At 44.6% G+C, this 16,567-nt stretch overlaps 5 protein-coding genes across 5 annotated transcripts; 2 read left to right on the top strand and 3 right to left on the bottom strand.

Moving 5' to 3' along the window:
• Positions 1-282: 282 nt before the first annotated feature.
• Positions 283-1,812, top strand: BDW43DRAFT_319278 (serine hydrolase domain-containing protein). Its single transcript, XM_032048876.1, has 2 exons — positions 283-1,456; positions 1,523-1,812. The coding sequence occupies exons 1-2, from the start codon at positions 452-454 to the stop codon at positions 1,664-1,666; spliced, it is 1,149 nt and encodes a 382-aa protein (XP_031905854.1). The 5' UTR covers positions 283-451; the 3' UTR covers positions 1,667-1,812.
• A 366-nt stretch (positions 1,813-2,178) lies between these two features.
• On the bottom strand, positions 2,179-3,724 carry BDW43DRAFT_305901 (fungal specific transcription factor domain-containing protein; the record flags this gene model as incomplete). Its single annotated transcript, XM_032045894.1, has 2 exons — positions 2,179-3,480; positions 3,536-3,724. The coding sequence occupies 2 exons, from the start codon at positions 3,722-3,724 to the stop codon at positions 2,179-2,181; spliced, it is 1,491 nt and encodes a 496-aa protein (XP_031905853.1).
• A 3,711-nt stretch (positions 3,725-7,435) lies between these two features.
• BDW43DRAFT_305900 (uncharacterized protein) lies at positions 7,436-7,723 on the bottom strand (the record flags this gene model as incomplete). The annotated part of the gene is made up of 2 exons (XM_032045893.1): positions 7,436-7,585; positions 7,634-7,723. 2 exons carry the CDS (start codon positions 7,721-7,723, stop codon positions 7,436-7,438), a joined length of 240 nt encoding a protein of 79 aa, XP_031905852.1.
• Positions 7,724-9,940: 2,217 nt separating this feature from the next.
• BDW43DRAFT_296406 (uncharacterized protein) lies at positions 9,941-12,490 on the top strand (the record flags this gene model as incomplete). The annotated part of the gene is made up of 12 exons (XM_032044207.1): positions 9,941-10,032; positions 10,067-10,225; positions 10,305-10,494; positions 10,552-10,859; positions 10,968-11,235; positions 11,269-11,405; positions 11,454-11,492; positions 11,538-11,619; positions 11,725-11,809; positions 11,984-12,199; positions 12,243-12,361; positions 12,395-12,490. 12 exons carry the CDS (start codon positions 9,941-9,943, stop codon positions 12,488-12,490), a joined length of 1,791 nt encoding a protein of 596 aa, XP_031905851.1.
• A 2,458-nt stretch (positions 12,491-14,948) lies between these two features.
• On the bottom strand, positions 14,949-16,312 carry BDW43DRAFT_319274 (nucleoside phosphorylase domain-containing protein; the record flags this gene model as incomplete). The annotated part of the gene is made up of 4 exons (XM_032048875.1): positions 14,949-15,388; positions 15,422-15,479; positions 15,735-16,079; positions 16,210-16,312. 4 exons carry the CDS (start codon positions 16,310-16,312, stop codon positions 15,019-15,021), a joined length of 876 nt encoding a protein of 291 aa, XP_031905850.1. The 3' UTR covers positions 14,949-15,018.
• Positions 16,313-16,567: the final 255 nt, after the last annotated feature.

Genomic DNA, 16,567 nt, shown 5'->3' with positions numbered 1-16,567 from the left:
GTTAATTAACCTAGATATCTTTAAAGAATTGTAAGGCATTTTTTCATGATAAGCCTTTTTCTTTACTGATCCAAAGCAATCCGTCATGTTCTCTGAGTCGAGAGTACAACTAACTACCGTAGGGAGACGAGGTTACTCGGCAAAACAATTTTTGATGCATCCCAGAAAGATTATGAGACTGTTTCCGTGAAACAAAATGATCGCCGTCTGTTGGATCGACCAAAATTGTGGGGTTTACCTCGGCAAGAGCCAGGGGCCTTTCTCTGAATAAGTCTCCCCGTGCTTAGGTTCTAATCTTGATGGAAATAAAATTAGCGAGGCATTAGCGAGGCATTAGCGAGGCATTGCCGTCAGGCTTATATAGTTCTGAAATGGTCTTGTTTCGGAGGCTTGGTAAAGGCCAACATATCCTTTTCATCTTCATTGTTTGATCCCTTTTTGTCCAGAAGATATGGCACACGTCAACGGCTACTGTGATCCAAAATTCGAAAAGGTGCGAAATTTGCTGGCCCGGAATCTAGCCTCTGGGGCCGAGTTGGGCGCCGCCATTTGTGTCAATATCAAAGGGGAAAACGTGGTCGACCTATGGGGTGGGGCAACCAATGAAAGCCGCAGCAACCAATGGCAGGAGAATACTATTGTCAATGTCTGGTCAGTTTCGAAGGCAATAACGTGCCTGTCAGCGTTGATGGTCGTCGATCGCGGCCTTCTAGATGTCCATGAAAAGGTTTCTAAGTACTGGCCTGAGTTCGCAGAGAACGGCAAGGAAGACGTGGAAGTGCGCCATCTTTTGAGTCATACTTCTGGCGTGTCCGGATGGGAACAGCCTATCACGTTCAGCGATGTCTTTGATCGGGACAGGAGCACAGCAAAATTGGCAACGCAGGCGCCCTGGTTTCAGCCCGGGACAGTATCAGGTTATCATGCTATGACCATGGGCCATTTGGTTGGGGAATTGATACGCAGAACTACAGGGAAATCACTGAAGGAATTTATTGAGGAAGAAATCGCGGGACCGCTGGGTGCAGATTTTCAACTTGGAGCTCGTGAGGAGGACTGGCCGCGGATTTCGGCACTCATTCCGCCCTCACAGTTGAATACGAGTTTCAATTTGACGGACAAGGACTCCGTTGCATACAGGACTTTAATGGGACCCATTCCAAATGCCCAGATTGCTCTGACCGACGGGTGGAGACGTGCAGAAATTGGAGCAGCAAATGGCCATGGGAACGCGCGTGCTATTGCTCGCATCCTTGCAATGGTGTCTCTTGGAGGGGAGGTTGACGGGGTTCGTTTCCTTTCACCAGGGACGATTGATTTGATATTTCAGGAACAATGTGACGGCATTGACTTGGTGCTTGGGATTCCCCTTCGGTTTGGAATAGGATATGCCCTCCCGAAGAGGGATACAGTCCCGTGGATCCCGGAGGGCCGCAAGTGCTTCTGGGGTGGCTGGGTAAGTATCCCCCACACTTAGAACTTGTCAAACCATAATAGGCTTATTCTTCTTTCTCTCTACCAGGGAGGTTCTATTGCGATAATGGACCTCGATAATGCGATGACAATCAGTTACACGATGAACAAAATGGCTGATAAAACGTTGGGCAACGCTAACACCGCACAATATGTCCAGGCAATATATGAGATCGTCGAAGGCGGACTATAGCTAAGGGGTTGCGTCATAATGGAATATACAATGGATCCTTGCACCATGAGCCCTTTAACCATGTACCCGGACGACCTTTCCCTGAGATCTGCATGGTCATATAATTTTGTTTACGTCTCTGTAATCCTTGTCGCACGCTATATTATTATTGTTGTTTGTAAAATGGAAGTTTCATGTCCTCCCTCACCAGTCGTTCACTACCCTTATGGTATCTTAGTTGATTAACCAACTTGTGATGACCAATTGTGTTGATTATAACCAGCAATGGCTTAACTAATCCAGCTATTATCACCCGAGAGAGGCAATGCGTGCCAGTGTGTCAGAGTAAGCCTAAAAGGATAGAAGGAGTGAGGTAGCTGTACCGGTGATGACATCGTACGTTTTAGAGAAGCCGTGTTTGAGCTATCCGCGCCCAGATTCAAATGACAGAAGCAATCACGGATACATGAGCACGAAGAAGGTCACAGAAGGTGGTCTTTCCAGTATCCCTTTTATGGTACGCAAGCTCATGCCTAGCCTGCTGGATAAGCCTCGACGGAATTGCAATATTGGTTAAAGATCGCGTTGAACTCCAGCCATGCTGCCCCGTTCTCTATGTTCTCCGGAAGAACACCAACAACGTTCATGTTACCATCCGGAATAAGCATAGAGGTCGCTGAGACTGGTAGTACCAGTTCACGGCTCGGAAACACAGTATCGCTTCCTGTATCTTCCGAGGAGAGCCCCTCTGGAATAAGGCCCTGATCATCTTGCAGTTGGGCCTTAGAGACCATCGCTTGGATCAAGGCATATGCATGATCGGCAGTAGGCCAGATATCTCGCTGCTGAAAAATTGCTTGACTGCACCAGCGGAATTGAAATCTTGGGTTATCACACAGTGCTTCGGTGCGACTGTTTATCTGGACGATAAAGGTTGGAAGCGCGGAAATGAAGAAAGTGGTGGCATAAGGCGGCAGTTTTTGCACCATGTTTCGCTCATAGAAAAGCTCGGCCATTCTGGCTGTTTCATCTGCTACATCGGTGACCGTCCGTTTCACATCACACCGAGGAAAATGGGCTTCGTAAAGAGGATCCCTATTTGCCGAGAGTAAGGGTCTATAAAACAGGCCAAAGGCCATCAATGAGAACATGCGCAGCACTGCACGATGTAGCAAAAGCACTCTATCGTCGGGATCTTGTTGCCGAGCATATGTCGATGGAGCTGGGAATACACAATCATCTGGCAGCGAATTTCGCCATTCCTCCAGGTTGCGACGAATCGAAATATTCATGCTCAGGTTGGTCAAAGGGTGATTGGGAGAGTACAGCATGACACTCGACACAGGGGATTCAGAAATGCTGGACAGTGTATAATTTTGAGTGAGAATTCGTGCAATCAAAAGACCAAGTTTTGTCTTTTCAATACACAAGCGCGCCAACGTTTGTCTGATTACCGCGTCATTGAGAAATGCAGAATCGCGTAGCGAAGCGATCCCGGTATCGATCGGTTGAGTCTCGAAATCCTCCAGCGTGAGCAATGGCATATTGATGTTCTCCTCCTTGAATTGCAACGGCTTACGTGTGGCAATGGCAATGACACGGTCTTGCAGTATGCACAGCCACCAGAGGCGACGTGAAAGTCTCCACGATTTTGGTGGGCTTCTCACACTCTTCTGATTCCTTCCCAGACCTATCCTATTTGCTAGTAGCCGACACACTCCTAGCCAATACCATGGGTCTTTCTGATCTTCTGGTGACTCAAACCAGTAGGTTATGAGCAGGAGTGCTTGTATGACCGGGATGGGATCCGGTTCCCAGTCAAGTTCATAGAGGTACTGTCTTCTGTCAGCCGTTATCTTGCGAAACTGCCGAGGGCTGGTAACTGCTCACTTTGACCTTAACGTAAAACGCTTTCCGAGCATCTCTTCTCGTCTGATATCCTGTTCTTTCAAGCAGTGGCATGTCCACAAACGCGCAGCCAGCAAAAAGGATTGCTTGCAGCAGAATGAGACTGACTGGATCAGAGTTCTGAGTCTGGCGAATGGAGTCGAAGAACTCCTGCAGATCGAGAACGGGCATGTATGGGTGGACATATAAGACGAAGGCCCCGATAAGTTCATCACGTACGCCAGCCTCGGGTATAGCCAGCGCGCCGCGGCTGGCAAGGAACCTTATTTTCTCAGATTCAAAGCTAGTGTGGACGGTTCTCACATAAGCTGGTAACTCGACAAAACAAGTACTACTCTCTTCAAGATGGAAAGGCACATTTGTCCCTTGCCTCGAACTATGTGCGGGCGATCTTGATGGTGCGTTGCTAAGTCGACGATTTTGCTGACGATATCTTCTACTCCTCTTGGACTCTAGCGCGATACATACAATCCCATCCTCGTGACAGTTACTGCAGGGAGTTCCGGTGATGACAAGATCGCATTTCACTTTTCTCTTCCGGCAGCCCCGACACACATAGCTTGCTCGACTTTTCTTGCAATGCTGGACCATGCCGTTGCGTTCCGGTAGACTCTCTTGGTTACCAGAACTGACTTGGTAACACGACGCCATCGCAGTATAGCCACTAGTCAAATTTTGAGGGCGGCCGGCTCAAGAAAGAGCAGGCTACAGAACACCAGATCTTGAAGTATTGCAAAAAGACGCTGTGAAGCAGAGAGTGAATCTCTAGAAAGCCTAGATGATCATCATGGGCTCCATGATATGGCTATGACAAGCGTCAAGTAGTTTTCAACGGGCTTTTCCGTGACATGTAGTAATTGATAGAAGAGCGACTGGTGCCAGGGAAAGTGTACCCTGACAAGGGAGGATGAATAACTGACTATGACCAAATGCGGGGAAAAGTGGATCAGGTCCCGACTGCTTACCCATGCCTTTTATATCTAGCCAGTTATTTGCCGAGGTCACCCAGTTAGGTCGCGCCCAATTCAAAGGACGCGCTACGATTGTACAGATGCTATTACAATATAGTTTAGCTGCTCCAATTCTTCCTACAGGGCGAAAAGATATACAATTACCTCTTCAAGAAAATATCTGCCAAGTCATGGTATGATTCAGGAGAACTCGCTGACCTCGGCTAGTTTATGTCACGGTTGGCAGATTGGATAGAAAAGACGAAGGCAATCAAGTCTTACTTGAGTCTTACCAGTTAAAGGACTATGGTGGAGAGAGTTGTGATCTAGGCTATATCCGATATTATTTATTGCGCTTTCCCATAGTAGATGGATTCGTTTAACATATACTTTAGAATAGCAACCTAACGTTTCAAACCAATACCGGCACTTAGACTAATTTTCTTCTTTTCCCTTCCTCAAACGACTGCTCCTCCGGGACAGTCTTTGACTCTTCAGGCTCCAAACTCCAATACCTTTTCCCTGTCACGCAATTAGAGCGAGGTTCCTTAATAGAGTACACATCAAAAAGGTAACGCCGAAAGCCTAGAACGCTGCCATACTCCTTCCCAGAGCAACAGGGATAAGGTCAAGTAACTGGGTTTCCCAATAGCAGCTGGAAGAGATATCTATCAATATAATTCAAGAGTGTGGCCTTGTTCAGCTATTGCTTAGAACACTCATCCGGTCTCTTGTTGCCATCCCTTAGACAGAAGAAACAGAATCCAGGAGCTACAAGGATATAGCGGAACGTCAGCAGTCTATACCGGGATTTTAGATTGGCTAAATAAAGACCACAGTGCTGATTCCAGTTTTCTTCGCTGTATAACATCTGCACGTATAAGTAGCAGAACTGAATAAAGTTTTATTGGACATGGCAGTAAGCTCTCTTATTATTCTTATAATACTGTTAATAAGGAGCTGTATTTAATGCCTTTCTCCAGTATTATAGAATATGCTTTATATAATTTTGCAGTTACCGGGCAACACTAGTAACTTGTCAGTCCCTATAGCTTTTAAAGTAAAGCAAGGTGCAAACCTTTCTATAGATTTTTAGCAGACCAGATATTGCCTATTGACAGAGGTTAATCCAGGATAATACACAACTCTCTTAGTTAATATATTGAGACTGACTATATCCTGAAGGTATTGTCTTCTTACCTCACTATTAATAGATATCTCTTTAAACAGGTTTTCGCGCAGGCGAGTTCTAGTCAGGATATATTTGGTATAGATCTTGAATAGATTTATTATATTATATTTAGTAAATCTCTTTTGAGAGATATACTCTTTGTAGCATTCATCCTACTATTGTGAAATATGCGCAGATTACTTTACCTGAAGCTTTTTTGCTTTCTATTTATATAGCCTGGATTGATCTTCCGCCAGTAATTTATAAATACTGGGCTGACATGCAATCCTTCACAAAAGATCAGCAATTCTTGTGTTTAGGCCAACAATTTCCTTATTATATTCAAACTTGAATAGTATCGCGGCGTTAAGGTAAAGAGAGATATTTAGATTATAATAATATACCATGCTCTGTTCCATGTCTTGACACTTGTAATCTGGTTCTATACTATATATTAAAGCTTGCATATCCAATGCCTTAAGCTAAGCCTGATATTTGAGGAATGTGTTATAGTCTTAATAGTCAAGCACTTAGCTACACGTAGCTTCCGAGGCTTTAGCTATATAATTAATCAGCACCGGACAGACATCTATATGAAGATGGGGAAATGAGAAAGTAAAGAGAAGATAAATAAATATTACAAACAGTGTTAGCTTATAATCTACCCTGTTTATAAGCTCTGGTCTGTTACGCCTGGGTATTCGGCAAGAGCTTCGTGAGTAGTTAGCTGCACTTGCGTAGCGAGAACCAAACCTGAGCGATGAATCCGATATGGTTCCGTGAAGTGACCGAATCCAAGGTCTGATCGAAGATGATGGTTAGCTGTAAATAGCTCAAGTCCAAAAGGCCAGGCCTACTAAGTATGTATACTCAGTAGTTAAGGAAGTGCGAACAAGTCGAATACTAACTAGATACCAAAGGTGTATCCTAAGTAACAATTTGGATTGATCACGAAGACCTAAGCTAGCTACATGAATAAGTGTCCTTATATATCCATCCCTGGGGTACTGTGGTAGCTGGGTTGGTATACCGGCGGTATACATGTGGTATACAGTATACCGATTCGTATACTTCCTAGCGATCAGTCGTATACCATTTAGTCAGTCACGTGATGTCAACCATTGGTCTGACATAAGTAGCGTTGGCGTCAAAAAGTTGACCTCAGCTCATCTGCAACCACGCAACGACGGCGCAGGACGACCGTATGTTCAAACAGGAAGCCATGGTCATATAATGTCACGTGCGAGCAAAGGGTGGAAGCTGAGAGGATTGATACCTTTGGATGGATTCAGTGACAACCAAGTACATCTCTTCGAACTGCAGGGCGCAGATGCCATTAAAAGCAGCTCAATCACTGTTTTCTTCTGCGGTCGACCGCTGAGTTCGCCTTCGTCACCCCCCTAGAGCCCTTGTCACCACCAGTGAGCCATCATCACCAGGGGTGATAGGGTCCTCACCCATATCACTAGCACTTATACTAAAAGCATCACGCCGCTGCTTTAGAGGCAAAAGGGCTTTCTGGGGGCTGACCACGTTCTCCATGCGGCTTAAGTACGGCTGAGCGGACGGGATGCCCTGTTCTCCACACCCTATTGTCGTATGTACTAGACAATAATATGAAGGGGATTGTATAGAGAATATTACATGGGTTGACTACTATGAGACAAATAGAATGGCAGCAGCAGTTCACTACGGAGCATTAACGCATGATTAACCACGCAAAAATAGCGACACTCAACTAGATTTACGCTCACATACTGGCTAATGATTCCCAAACTTCTTGTAGGAGGGATCGACGGGCTCAAACACGTCAGCGTTCTTGATATTAAGATGTGGCATTTGATCATCGGCCCAGTCATACTGAGAGTCTCCACGAATCACCGTCAACCATTTCACAAAGTCGTAGCATTCCTAGTCCTTGTTCAGACGAAGCATCAATTCCTGCACCAAGTCCCGCACACCCATATTATCTTTCCGACACAGCTGTATCATATTCATGAGATGCTCAAGCTGTGCCCCGACAGATTCAATGTTCTTGATCTTCGACATTGCCTCGACGAAGCCGAACCGTGTACGCATGTAATCGCGTGTTTCTAAACCCCCCCCCCAAAGGAAATATCCCACGTCGTGGGCGAAGAAATCCCCATCAATTCTTAGGGCCATTGCACAATTTCTGCTCTTCGTTTTCTATAGACTGCGCGGTGTTTTCTGACGACGGTACAGGCTGATTTATGGGACGAGCGGTGAGCGGCTTGGTGGTCGCGACTATAGTACGGCATCACCTTGCACCCCGCGCAGCGGAGGTCTTCCTGCTTGCCGTAGGCCCACAGCCGGAAGTGAGCGTGATTGATGCCATGTATCCAGTGGCCCGGGTAGAAATCTCAGAGAAATGGTGTCAACTCGTAGTATAGCCATAGTGCGGGTATTGTTGCGGTCGTGGTGCTGTAGGCTAATAGAGATGTTGTCCCGCAACTACGGAATAGATCAAGCTTGATTATCTACCCCCTTCCCAAAGTACGAATTGGATGTAGGAACTTGGAACAGAGTAATGGACGTAGAGATAGTGCCGTGGATCTTGGACCAAATAAACCTAAACGGATGTCTTACAAGGCATCCTATCTGTTTGGCTCTCAAGCTCGCTCCAAGACGTCGTCTCGGTAGAATGAAGAAGTTGAGCTATTGACAGACATGCCATTGCTGCGATTTAAACTAAAAATAAGCGTTCTGAGGGATTGGGAAAATCAAGGATTGAGAAGGCACCCCCTGGAAAACGGGCACATATAATCCTCTTACTACTACCGACAAGTACATACGACCATAGGGTGTGGAAAACAGGGCTTCCCGTCCGCTCAGCCGTACTTAAGCCACACGCCGGCCGGTTAGTAGTTGGGTGGGTGACCACCAGCGAATCCCGCCTGTTGTATGTTTTTGTTTTCCCCTGTTTTTTTTCTCAATGTGGATTATAAGCCCGCAAAATCCTATTATGTATAATATATAGAGTGAAGGTGTAAATCCAGTGTCGTATACAAGACCTATATGTTACAGGACTTGCAACCATACCCTACAAATCAGAACTGACAGGCCGGAGGGAGCCGCGCTAATGCAACCACGGGAACTGGCGAATCGCTAATGTACCAATCACGTGATATGGCATACAGAATGGTATATGGATTGGTATATGACCACAGGATATATAAGGACAACTATTCTCATATACTCAGTTTAGGTCTTCGTGATCAATTAACATTGTTACTACAGAGGTACCTTTAGTGTTAATAGACTAGCCTCAACTCGTTCGCACTCTTTTAACTGTTGGGCATATGTACTTGATAGGCCTGGCCTTCTGGACTTGAGCTATTCACGGTCTAGTCATAGTACTCACGATCGGGACCTTGGATTAGGTCACCACTACCGCACTTGTTATCGAGTCTCAGTGGATTCTAATACTCAGGTTTGACCCTCGCTACGCAAGGCAGCTAACTGGTCAGCAGCGCTCCGGCCCGGATCCCCAGGCATAACAAAGCGGTAGTATGCCTTTAAAGGATTTGTCTATTCTCTTAAGATACCACAGGAATGCTGGCGCTCAAGTATACTAGTGATCGCAAAACACGTACATTGCCAGTCATAAAAAGTATATTTCTTATTTACGCTATTTAAGCGTTACAATATTATTCCACAAATGCTATGTATTATGTATATTACAAACGAAATTAAGGTATATTGCTAGAGGCAGGTCATCAAAGGCTATAAACAAAACCCAAACCCCGCTTACACTCGTCGATTGTTTCAGCAATAGATCTTATATATCGTCCGGACCAAGCGTCTACCGGTTATCCTTCTAGTGTTCCCTCTATCTGGATAAAAAGTCTACGGCAACGAAGTTAGCAGTTGATTGCTGCTGCGTTGCCACAGAAAATGGCTCCTAATATAACTCGATCAATGCTGGACCCTATTCATGATATGCTGATCTGCGGTGAACCAATTACTTCGCAGATACCTGAACCCCCGCGGCGTGCAGTTGGAACATCAAGTTGATGGTAAGACCATGGAAGATTAACTTGCTGGCAGCTTTGTATACCTGGGGCTTAATTTTTTTTCTTAACTAGATAGCTTAATTGGTACTCATTGGTATCCTCTATTATTATGTATTCTGAATATATCTTATATCTCTTGGCGGTAATTGGTTTACTAAGATCGCTATATCTCTGTTGTTCAGCCGTGCCAACACATCCGAGGGTGGGGTAACAACTGTGAGAAAATGAGAAAATGAAAGAGAAAAGGACAACAGCACCCGAGTTTACCCATCTCCTCAACCTCCGGCTTTGCGATTACAAGTCTCAAGAATTAATATCTCCAAAGTCCTGTCAAATGATTTGAGATGCCTCTCTGAAGGCCGCTATATAAATTATGTGAAGACCAGAAAGATACCAGAACCAATACTTCACTACCATTATCTTCCAGCCAATCCACTATCCAGACTACTCAGTCAATTAGACCCTTCATACCACACAACTTGTGGCAAGCTGCCTACAAGCAGCTGGACAAGGAGAAGTGAAGAATTCTATCGGCAACCGAAGTTACTATGGACTTGATCGAGAGAGAAACCATCCCAAACCGAAGTTTAGATTAGTGAGGTCATCCACTTAATGAAAGAGCAATACAAGGAATTTCAGCAGAAAGCGAATGGAGAATTTCGGACATCCTCCAGGAAGATCATCAATGCAGCACTGTCATTTAAAGTTATGATCAGCACCGTTGCGGCTCTTGACCCTACACAGCATACAGCTAGTGCTTGGGCAATCATGTCACTTGGGTTAACAGTATGTAATGCCCATCAGCAGAGTAAAAGCTAGCTAACTCTGTGATTCGAAATGGAGATGACTAAAAATTATCATGATCTACGAGATGCCCTGTTTGAATCATTAGAATATCTGGCGGACATTCTTGCGCAATGCGCCTTTATTGAAAAGAAATATTATCTTGCCGGCAACTCCAATGCCAAACAGGACCTGGAAAATGCATTAATTAGACTCTACAGAGCTATCCTACACTATACAGTACTGGTACGAAAGGCCCAGGACGCTAGCATAGGAAGGAAACTGCTGGACTGTGTCACTGCTATCACGGACCACCGCTTAAAGAGCTTAAAGCATCAGTTGAAAAGGAAAGGGAAAAATCTTCTCAGGTAGATCAAACTATAGATATATCTCTACTATAAAGAGAAAGCAGAGAATATCTTATACAAAATTAATAAACTAGCTGAATCTATAAAACTGCTTGTTGAACAGTTTAGCTTTGTGAGTCTACATGTCACAGAAGGAGCATCTTATGATTCCTATATTAATCAACATGAGGATTTTTGCCTCCGGGACACCAGGACAGACCTTTGTCGTCAACTCTTGGAGTGGGCTGAGTCAGATGGTAAATTTATATTTTGGTTAAAAGGGATAGCGGGGACTGGGAAGTCTACTATTGCGCGGACGGTTGCTCAATCTTTTAAAAACCAAGGACTGCTAGGTGCCACTTTCTTTTTCAAGCAGGGAGAAGCTGACTGTAGTAACGTGAAATACTTAATATCAACTATCATGAGGTAGCTAGTAATGAGGCACCGGTGTGTAGTGCCTAGTATCTTGAATACTATTAAGAATAATCCGGATATTGCATCTAAATTTCTCAGTGATCAGTTTGACAAGCTTTTTTATCAGCCTCTTATAAAGCTGTATCTAGACCAGTCTACAATAATTATAATAGTTATTAATATCATAGACAAATATAATAGAGAAAATAATATACAAGTTATACTGCAGCTCTTGTTTAAGTTACAGAAAATTAGATCTGTATATCTGTAAGTGTCCCTAACCAGCAGACCTGAACTTCTAATTTGCCTTGGCTTCAAGCAGGATAAGAATTATCTGGACCTGATTCTCCATAAGCTTCCTGTTCCAGTAATTGAACATGATATCCGCCTGTTCTTGGAATATAAACTTTCGGAAATACGGATTGAGCACTCACTTCCCCTGGAATAGCCTGGAAATAAATATATAGAAAAGCTAGTAAAGATCGCTATTCCTTTATTTATTTTCGCGGCCACTATTTGCTGTTTTATTAAGGATAGAGACTGGCTTCTAGAAAAGCGTCTTCTAGCTGTTCTCCAAGATATAGCAGCAATATCTATCTAACATAGACAGGATATATCTACCGATATTAAATCAACTCCTTGCTTTTAAGAATCAGCATGATTTTACGCAACTCTTGTAAGTGTTTTAAGATATAATTAAAGTTATTATTCTTTTACTACTTCTCTTTCAGTGACTGCTCTTGCACAGCTAGCTGGAATACAGAAGAATGACATCCGCAATCAATTAAATAGATTTCACTCAGTTCTAAATATCCCGGATAATCATAACGCGCCGGTCTGTATTCTACATCTCTCATTTCGGAATTTCCTTGTTAACACCAAAGGTCACTTCCATGTGAATAAGGGAAAGACACATATGAAAATAGTATCACTATCACATTGCCTTCGTGTCATGAAAATCAAGCTGAAAACACAATATTTGTGGCCTAGCAAGCTACAGAATACAGCGCAAGGATATCAAGCCTCAGGTCATTAACCAGCACCTCACAGCTGATCTGCAATACTCCTGCCACTACTGGGTATATTATCTTAAGCAGAGTAAAGGCGGTGTCCCTTAATCTGAAATTGTCTCTTTTCTTAAGAAGCGATTCCTTCACTGGTTAGGGGCACTAGCTTTAATTGGAGGTAAATTTGACGCGGTGGGGACGATAGATATGCTGGAGTCAAGCGATGGGTAAGTCTCTATAGATTTACAGTTTAGCAGTGGCTGATATATATTCTAGATAAGTATAGATACTGAGCTGTTGGACTTTCTCTATAATGCAAGAAGATTTCTTCAAAACGCCTCTATAGCTGGTATTACTCTACTCCAAGTCTACTATTCAGGGCTGGCGTTTGCACCTGTACAGAGCATTATTAAAAAGGCTTTTTGGGGTGAGATTCTGAAACAGATACAGAGGCTACCAGTAGTGGAAGATTCATGGAGCCCAAGCCTACAAACATTCGAGGGCCATTCAGGTACAGTCAGTTCAGTGGCCTTCTCTCCGATGGGCTTACACTAGCGCCGGGCTCTGATGAGAGTATTATCAAGCTCTGGGATACCACGATGGGCACACACCGGCGAACATTAAAGGGCCATTCAAGTGATGCCAATTCAGTACTAAACGAATCTAATTATAAAGTTCGGATATCCCTATCAAATGATTGGATTGCCTTAGCCTGTAAGAATCTATTGTGGCTCCCTACCGAGTATCGCTCATTTGTATGCTCTGCTGCGAAAGACGCCACACTTGCTCTAGGGTATGCTGACGGGCGGGCCTCTATTATAGGATTCCATACACTATAGATTAATATTCTTTGTATGCTACGGGAGTCTATTATTTTCTAATCCCTTTGCGAAAAGAGGGCCTAGGATAGCTGAGCCCTTATATACCTTTTTTTCCCCTAAAATAAGAACTCTAGGGTGACTTCTACACAATTCTGTAAGATGTAGCCAGCTTGGCACTGATTCTTGGATCTGGATGTTTTCACGCCAAGGGACAAAGGCCCAAACAGTGACGGCGCAGTCCCTATACAGGCCGCTGTTGCGTCAGCGAGTAGGGACTGATTTACTCTGTTTGTATTCGTGATAGACGATATCCACAGAGCTTCACTCGTGGAATATCCTCTTCTTCAAGCGGTTCTCTCGTATTAGAGCTACCCAATTAGATCGATTTATCTACGTTGGCTTCAGCCATTACACAGTCTACCAGGTCATCCTTTTAGTCATCAGTACGTTGTTCACTTCGGGACAATCATTGTTTCCCTTCCTGTCCAGATTCAGCTTTGCTTGGTTTCACTCTAGGGGCTGCTGAAACAATCAAAGAGTATAAGTGGTGACACCAATATCAGGATAGCCAGTAGAAATAAGAGACTAACTCGTCAACCTAAATGTATCTCGATAACAATAACTTTATTTGAGTACAGACATACTTAAAGAGACGTTCATTAAACAAGTTAAATAGCCTATAGGACATGTACAGCTACCTACCTGTTCACAGTTCTCCCCACAGTATATATGGCTCATTTCATCAGGGTGGAGGCTTATAGCAGCGCATATCACGGAAAAGATGCTCTAAATTACCAAGCCCCAATGGTCTGCGTACCACGCATGCGTTGACCAAAGAATCTCCCTTCTACACAATCAAGTACGCAACATACTCTCGTCAGGAGGAATTTACAGTATCATATATCTATTAAGAGAGTTTGACGGACCAGCGATATGATTACCGGTGGTAGGTAGTCACTGATGCTACGTAGTCACTGGTGGTAGATAGTCGTTGATCATAGTGGGTCTTTTTGCCTAGTGGAAAGACTTATTGTATCGAATTGCTAACCCCAGGAGTAATCCTTCACAAGACGTATAGATATGGTGGTGCCAGGACCAAGTACTGACTGATACTTCAAGCTTAATATAAGTTTCAGGTCCGTAAAGGAGGCCCTGAAGGCCCGCTAAGAGCGGCCGGACGCCCATGACTGGCTCTGGATGAGCACAGTCAGACTAATGCTGTTGTATGCTTTTGCTGTCTTATTTTTTTTTGGATTGATTTCCACTTGGAACCTCTTTATTTACGTAGGGAACGTAGATTGCCCAGGTGCTCATCTTGATATACCTTATGTGCAGCCTCCCCTCCTGCCCCAGGTACTCCAGCTTAGTACAAACAAGTATGAATTATCTAGAGATTTTAAAGTTAGTTTTCAACATTTTCTCCGCCCTGTCCTCGTCGTTGGGACACTGTGGTCGAATTACTTGATCTATTTACCTAATCTGCGCCGTACGCGAATTTCGAAACTTGAAACATTACCTATATCTATCCACAGCAGGCTGTTAGGCACACGATAGCATCTACTTAAATCTGGAATCAAATATCTATAACTAGTCACATGGCTCAATAATGAACTTAACAACCTGAGATTATTCAGGGACAATCTATGAGTGCGTTGTGAAAACTTTCAGAGAATAAGTACTTGCCGTAACACAGGAGTTGCCAGGGAACCGCCTCGACCCAGCGCTTAAATACTTGGGTTTTTAGCAGCCAATCCGCTATGCGTACGAATTTGCTATACAGACCGTTCTGCTCGGTATGAAAAATGCAAAGTAGGCAGCCAGGTAAGGATCTCATTGCGGTGATTGATGTCCAGTACGGTTTCTATCTTGTTCACTACAGTCAAGCTCTAGTTAGCACCGCCTTCCTAAGTTCTTGTCCTAACCTCCTTCCTCTAGATCCTATGGGCATTCATACATTCCTCCTGAAACTTCCGCCGCAAGGGTACGCTCAGCAACTTCCTGGAGATGAATCACCGCTAATAGGTCTTTACCATAGGTTGCAGCAATTACTGCAGCATACGGCTGCCACTTCTTGCTTTTGTGGGAGTCGGCATAGTCCGCAATGCCCCAGATGACAAGATGCGGGAAGTGATCCAACAAGCCCGCCGCCTCCTGCTCAAAACGCGGTACCTTGTTCGACCTGCGAAGCCTATCTCCAAAGGTAGGGCATCTCACAGTCGTAACTGCGGAGGCAATCAGCCTATAATGGACGGAGGGACGGTCTCCCGGCCGCGGGACCCGATCCATGATTTGAGATGGGTCACAATGGCTGCAGTCCTCGCCTTCGTTCGGATGATGTTACGTTGCACAGAACAGGAGGTCATGCTCGCCACCTGGTAAGCGAAAGTACGTCAACCCCACTCTTACAAGACCGAAATCACCTCCTAGGTCTACTATTGTGGTTTTCCCTTCTAGAACTTATAGTTCAATTGAAGCTTTTGTGCTGCCGCGAACAAAGCTACTTGCGGATTGTTTAAATAGGATGTGGTATTAAATCCTTCGGGGGTTTGTATACCAACCTCTCGTAATGCGGAACTCCGCCTAGACCACACCTAGTCACTTATTAACTTTGTACATAAGCCTAGTGAGCATGGAATCTTGTATCGTCAACGTACCGTGATCCTTTTGGGGCTTACTGACCACAACATCCCCTAACCGGATATCGTTCCTCCTACCGAATTCATCAGGTGCCGTCTGTGGCGCCCCTCCGACACCTGCCAACAGTCCGAAATGGATCTGTGTAAACGTGCGAAGCATATTCGCCGCAGTGTCAGCGGTGTTGGCCTTTCTTAGTCCAATCAGTCTAGCAATGACAATGTTGTGCTTTCCCCTGCGGCCAACAATGTATGCGTTCTGATCATGCGGGTTAGGGAGACCTTCATGTTCTTTGTCGAGGAAAGCCCTGGCGGCGTCCTGTTCACAGCCCAAGACGCACACCCAGCCGATGGTGTTAGGGGGCACTCATTACAGCGTTGAGTGCTAGCCGTGGTGTGTCTGATCTCAGGATCTGACTTCATCGGTATCTTTCGAATATAGACGACCCGTCCAACAATATCCTCGCCGCCACAATGCCCATTCAGCAATATATACTCCTCGTCGCCTTATCTCTGGCTGCTTTTGCTGCCCAATCCCCTGAGTTTTGCCAGGATACTGATGAGAATACAGCATGGACTTGCGGCCTGCAAAGAGCCATGGTTTGATATCGCCGGTCGACTGGTAGCAAGCTGCCCTATCGGCAATGGGACAAGTCTTAATACCACATTGGACTTGAATCGTTGCTATAGTATTGATAACCAAATAATTGCCCGTTCAAGGGTATATATAGTCTTTTGCCGAAAATTCATTACTATTATCAGATACGCTAACTCCTCTCAATAGCGGGGACGCTTCTGATCCGAAGAGAAAATATACTTGCTGGGATTGCTGGTTCTTTGGTCGATCACCGGTA

This window comes from Aspergillus alliaceus, assembly GCF_009176365.1.
Source record: "Aspergillus alliaceus strain CBS 536.65 unplaced genomic scaffold BDW43scaffold_2, whole genome shotgun sequence".
In the NCBI taxonomy this organism is placed as follows: Eukaryota; Fungi; Ascomycota; class Eurotiomycetes; order Eurotiales; family Aspergillaceae; genus Aspergillus; species Aspergillus alliaceus.
Note: the sequence above shows the minus strand (reverse complement) of the source record. Positions and strands in the feature narration are given on the sequence as shown.

Bases quoted from the DNA above. Each gene is read 5' to 3' on its own strand.
- BDW43DRAFT_319278 (XM_032048876.1), top strand. From the start codon at position 452: ATGGCACACGTCAACGGCTACTGTGATCCAAAATTCGAAAAGGTGCGA. The intron at 1,457-1,522 runs GTAAGTATCCCC...TCTCTCTACCAG, and splicing joins AGTGCTTCTGGGGTGGCTGG to GGAGGTTCTATTGCGATAAT.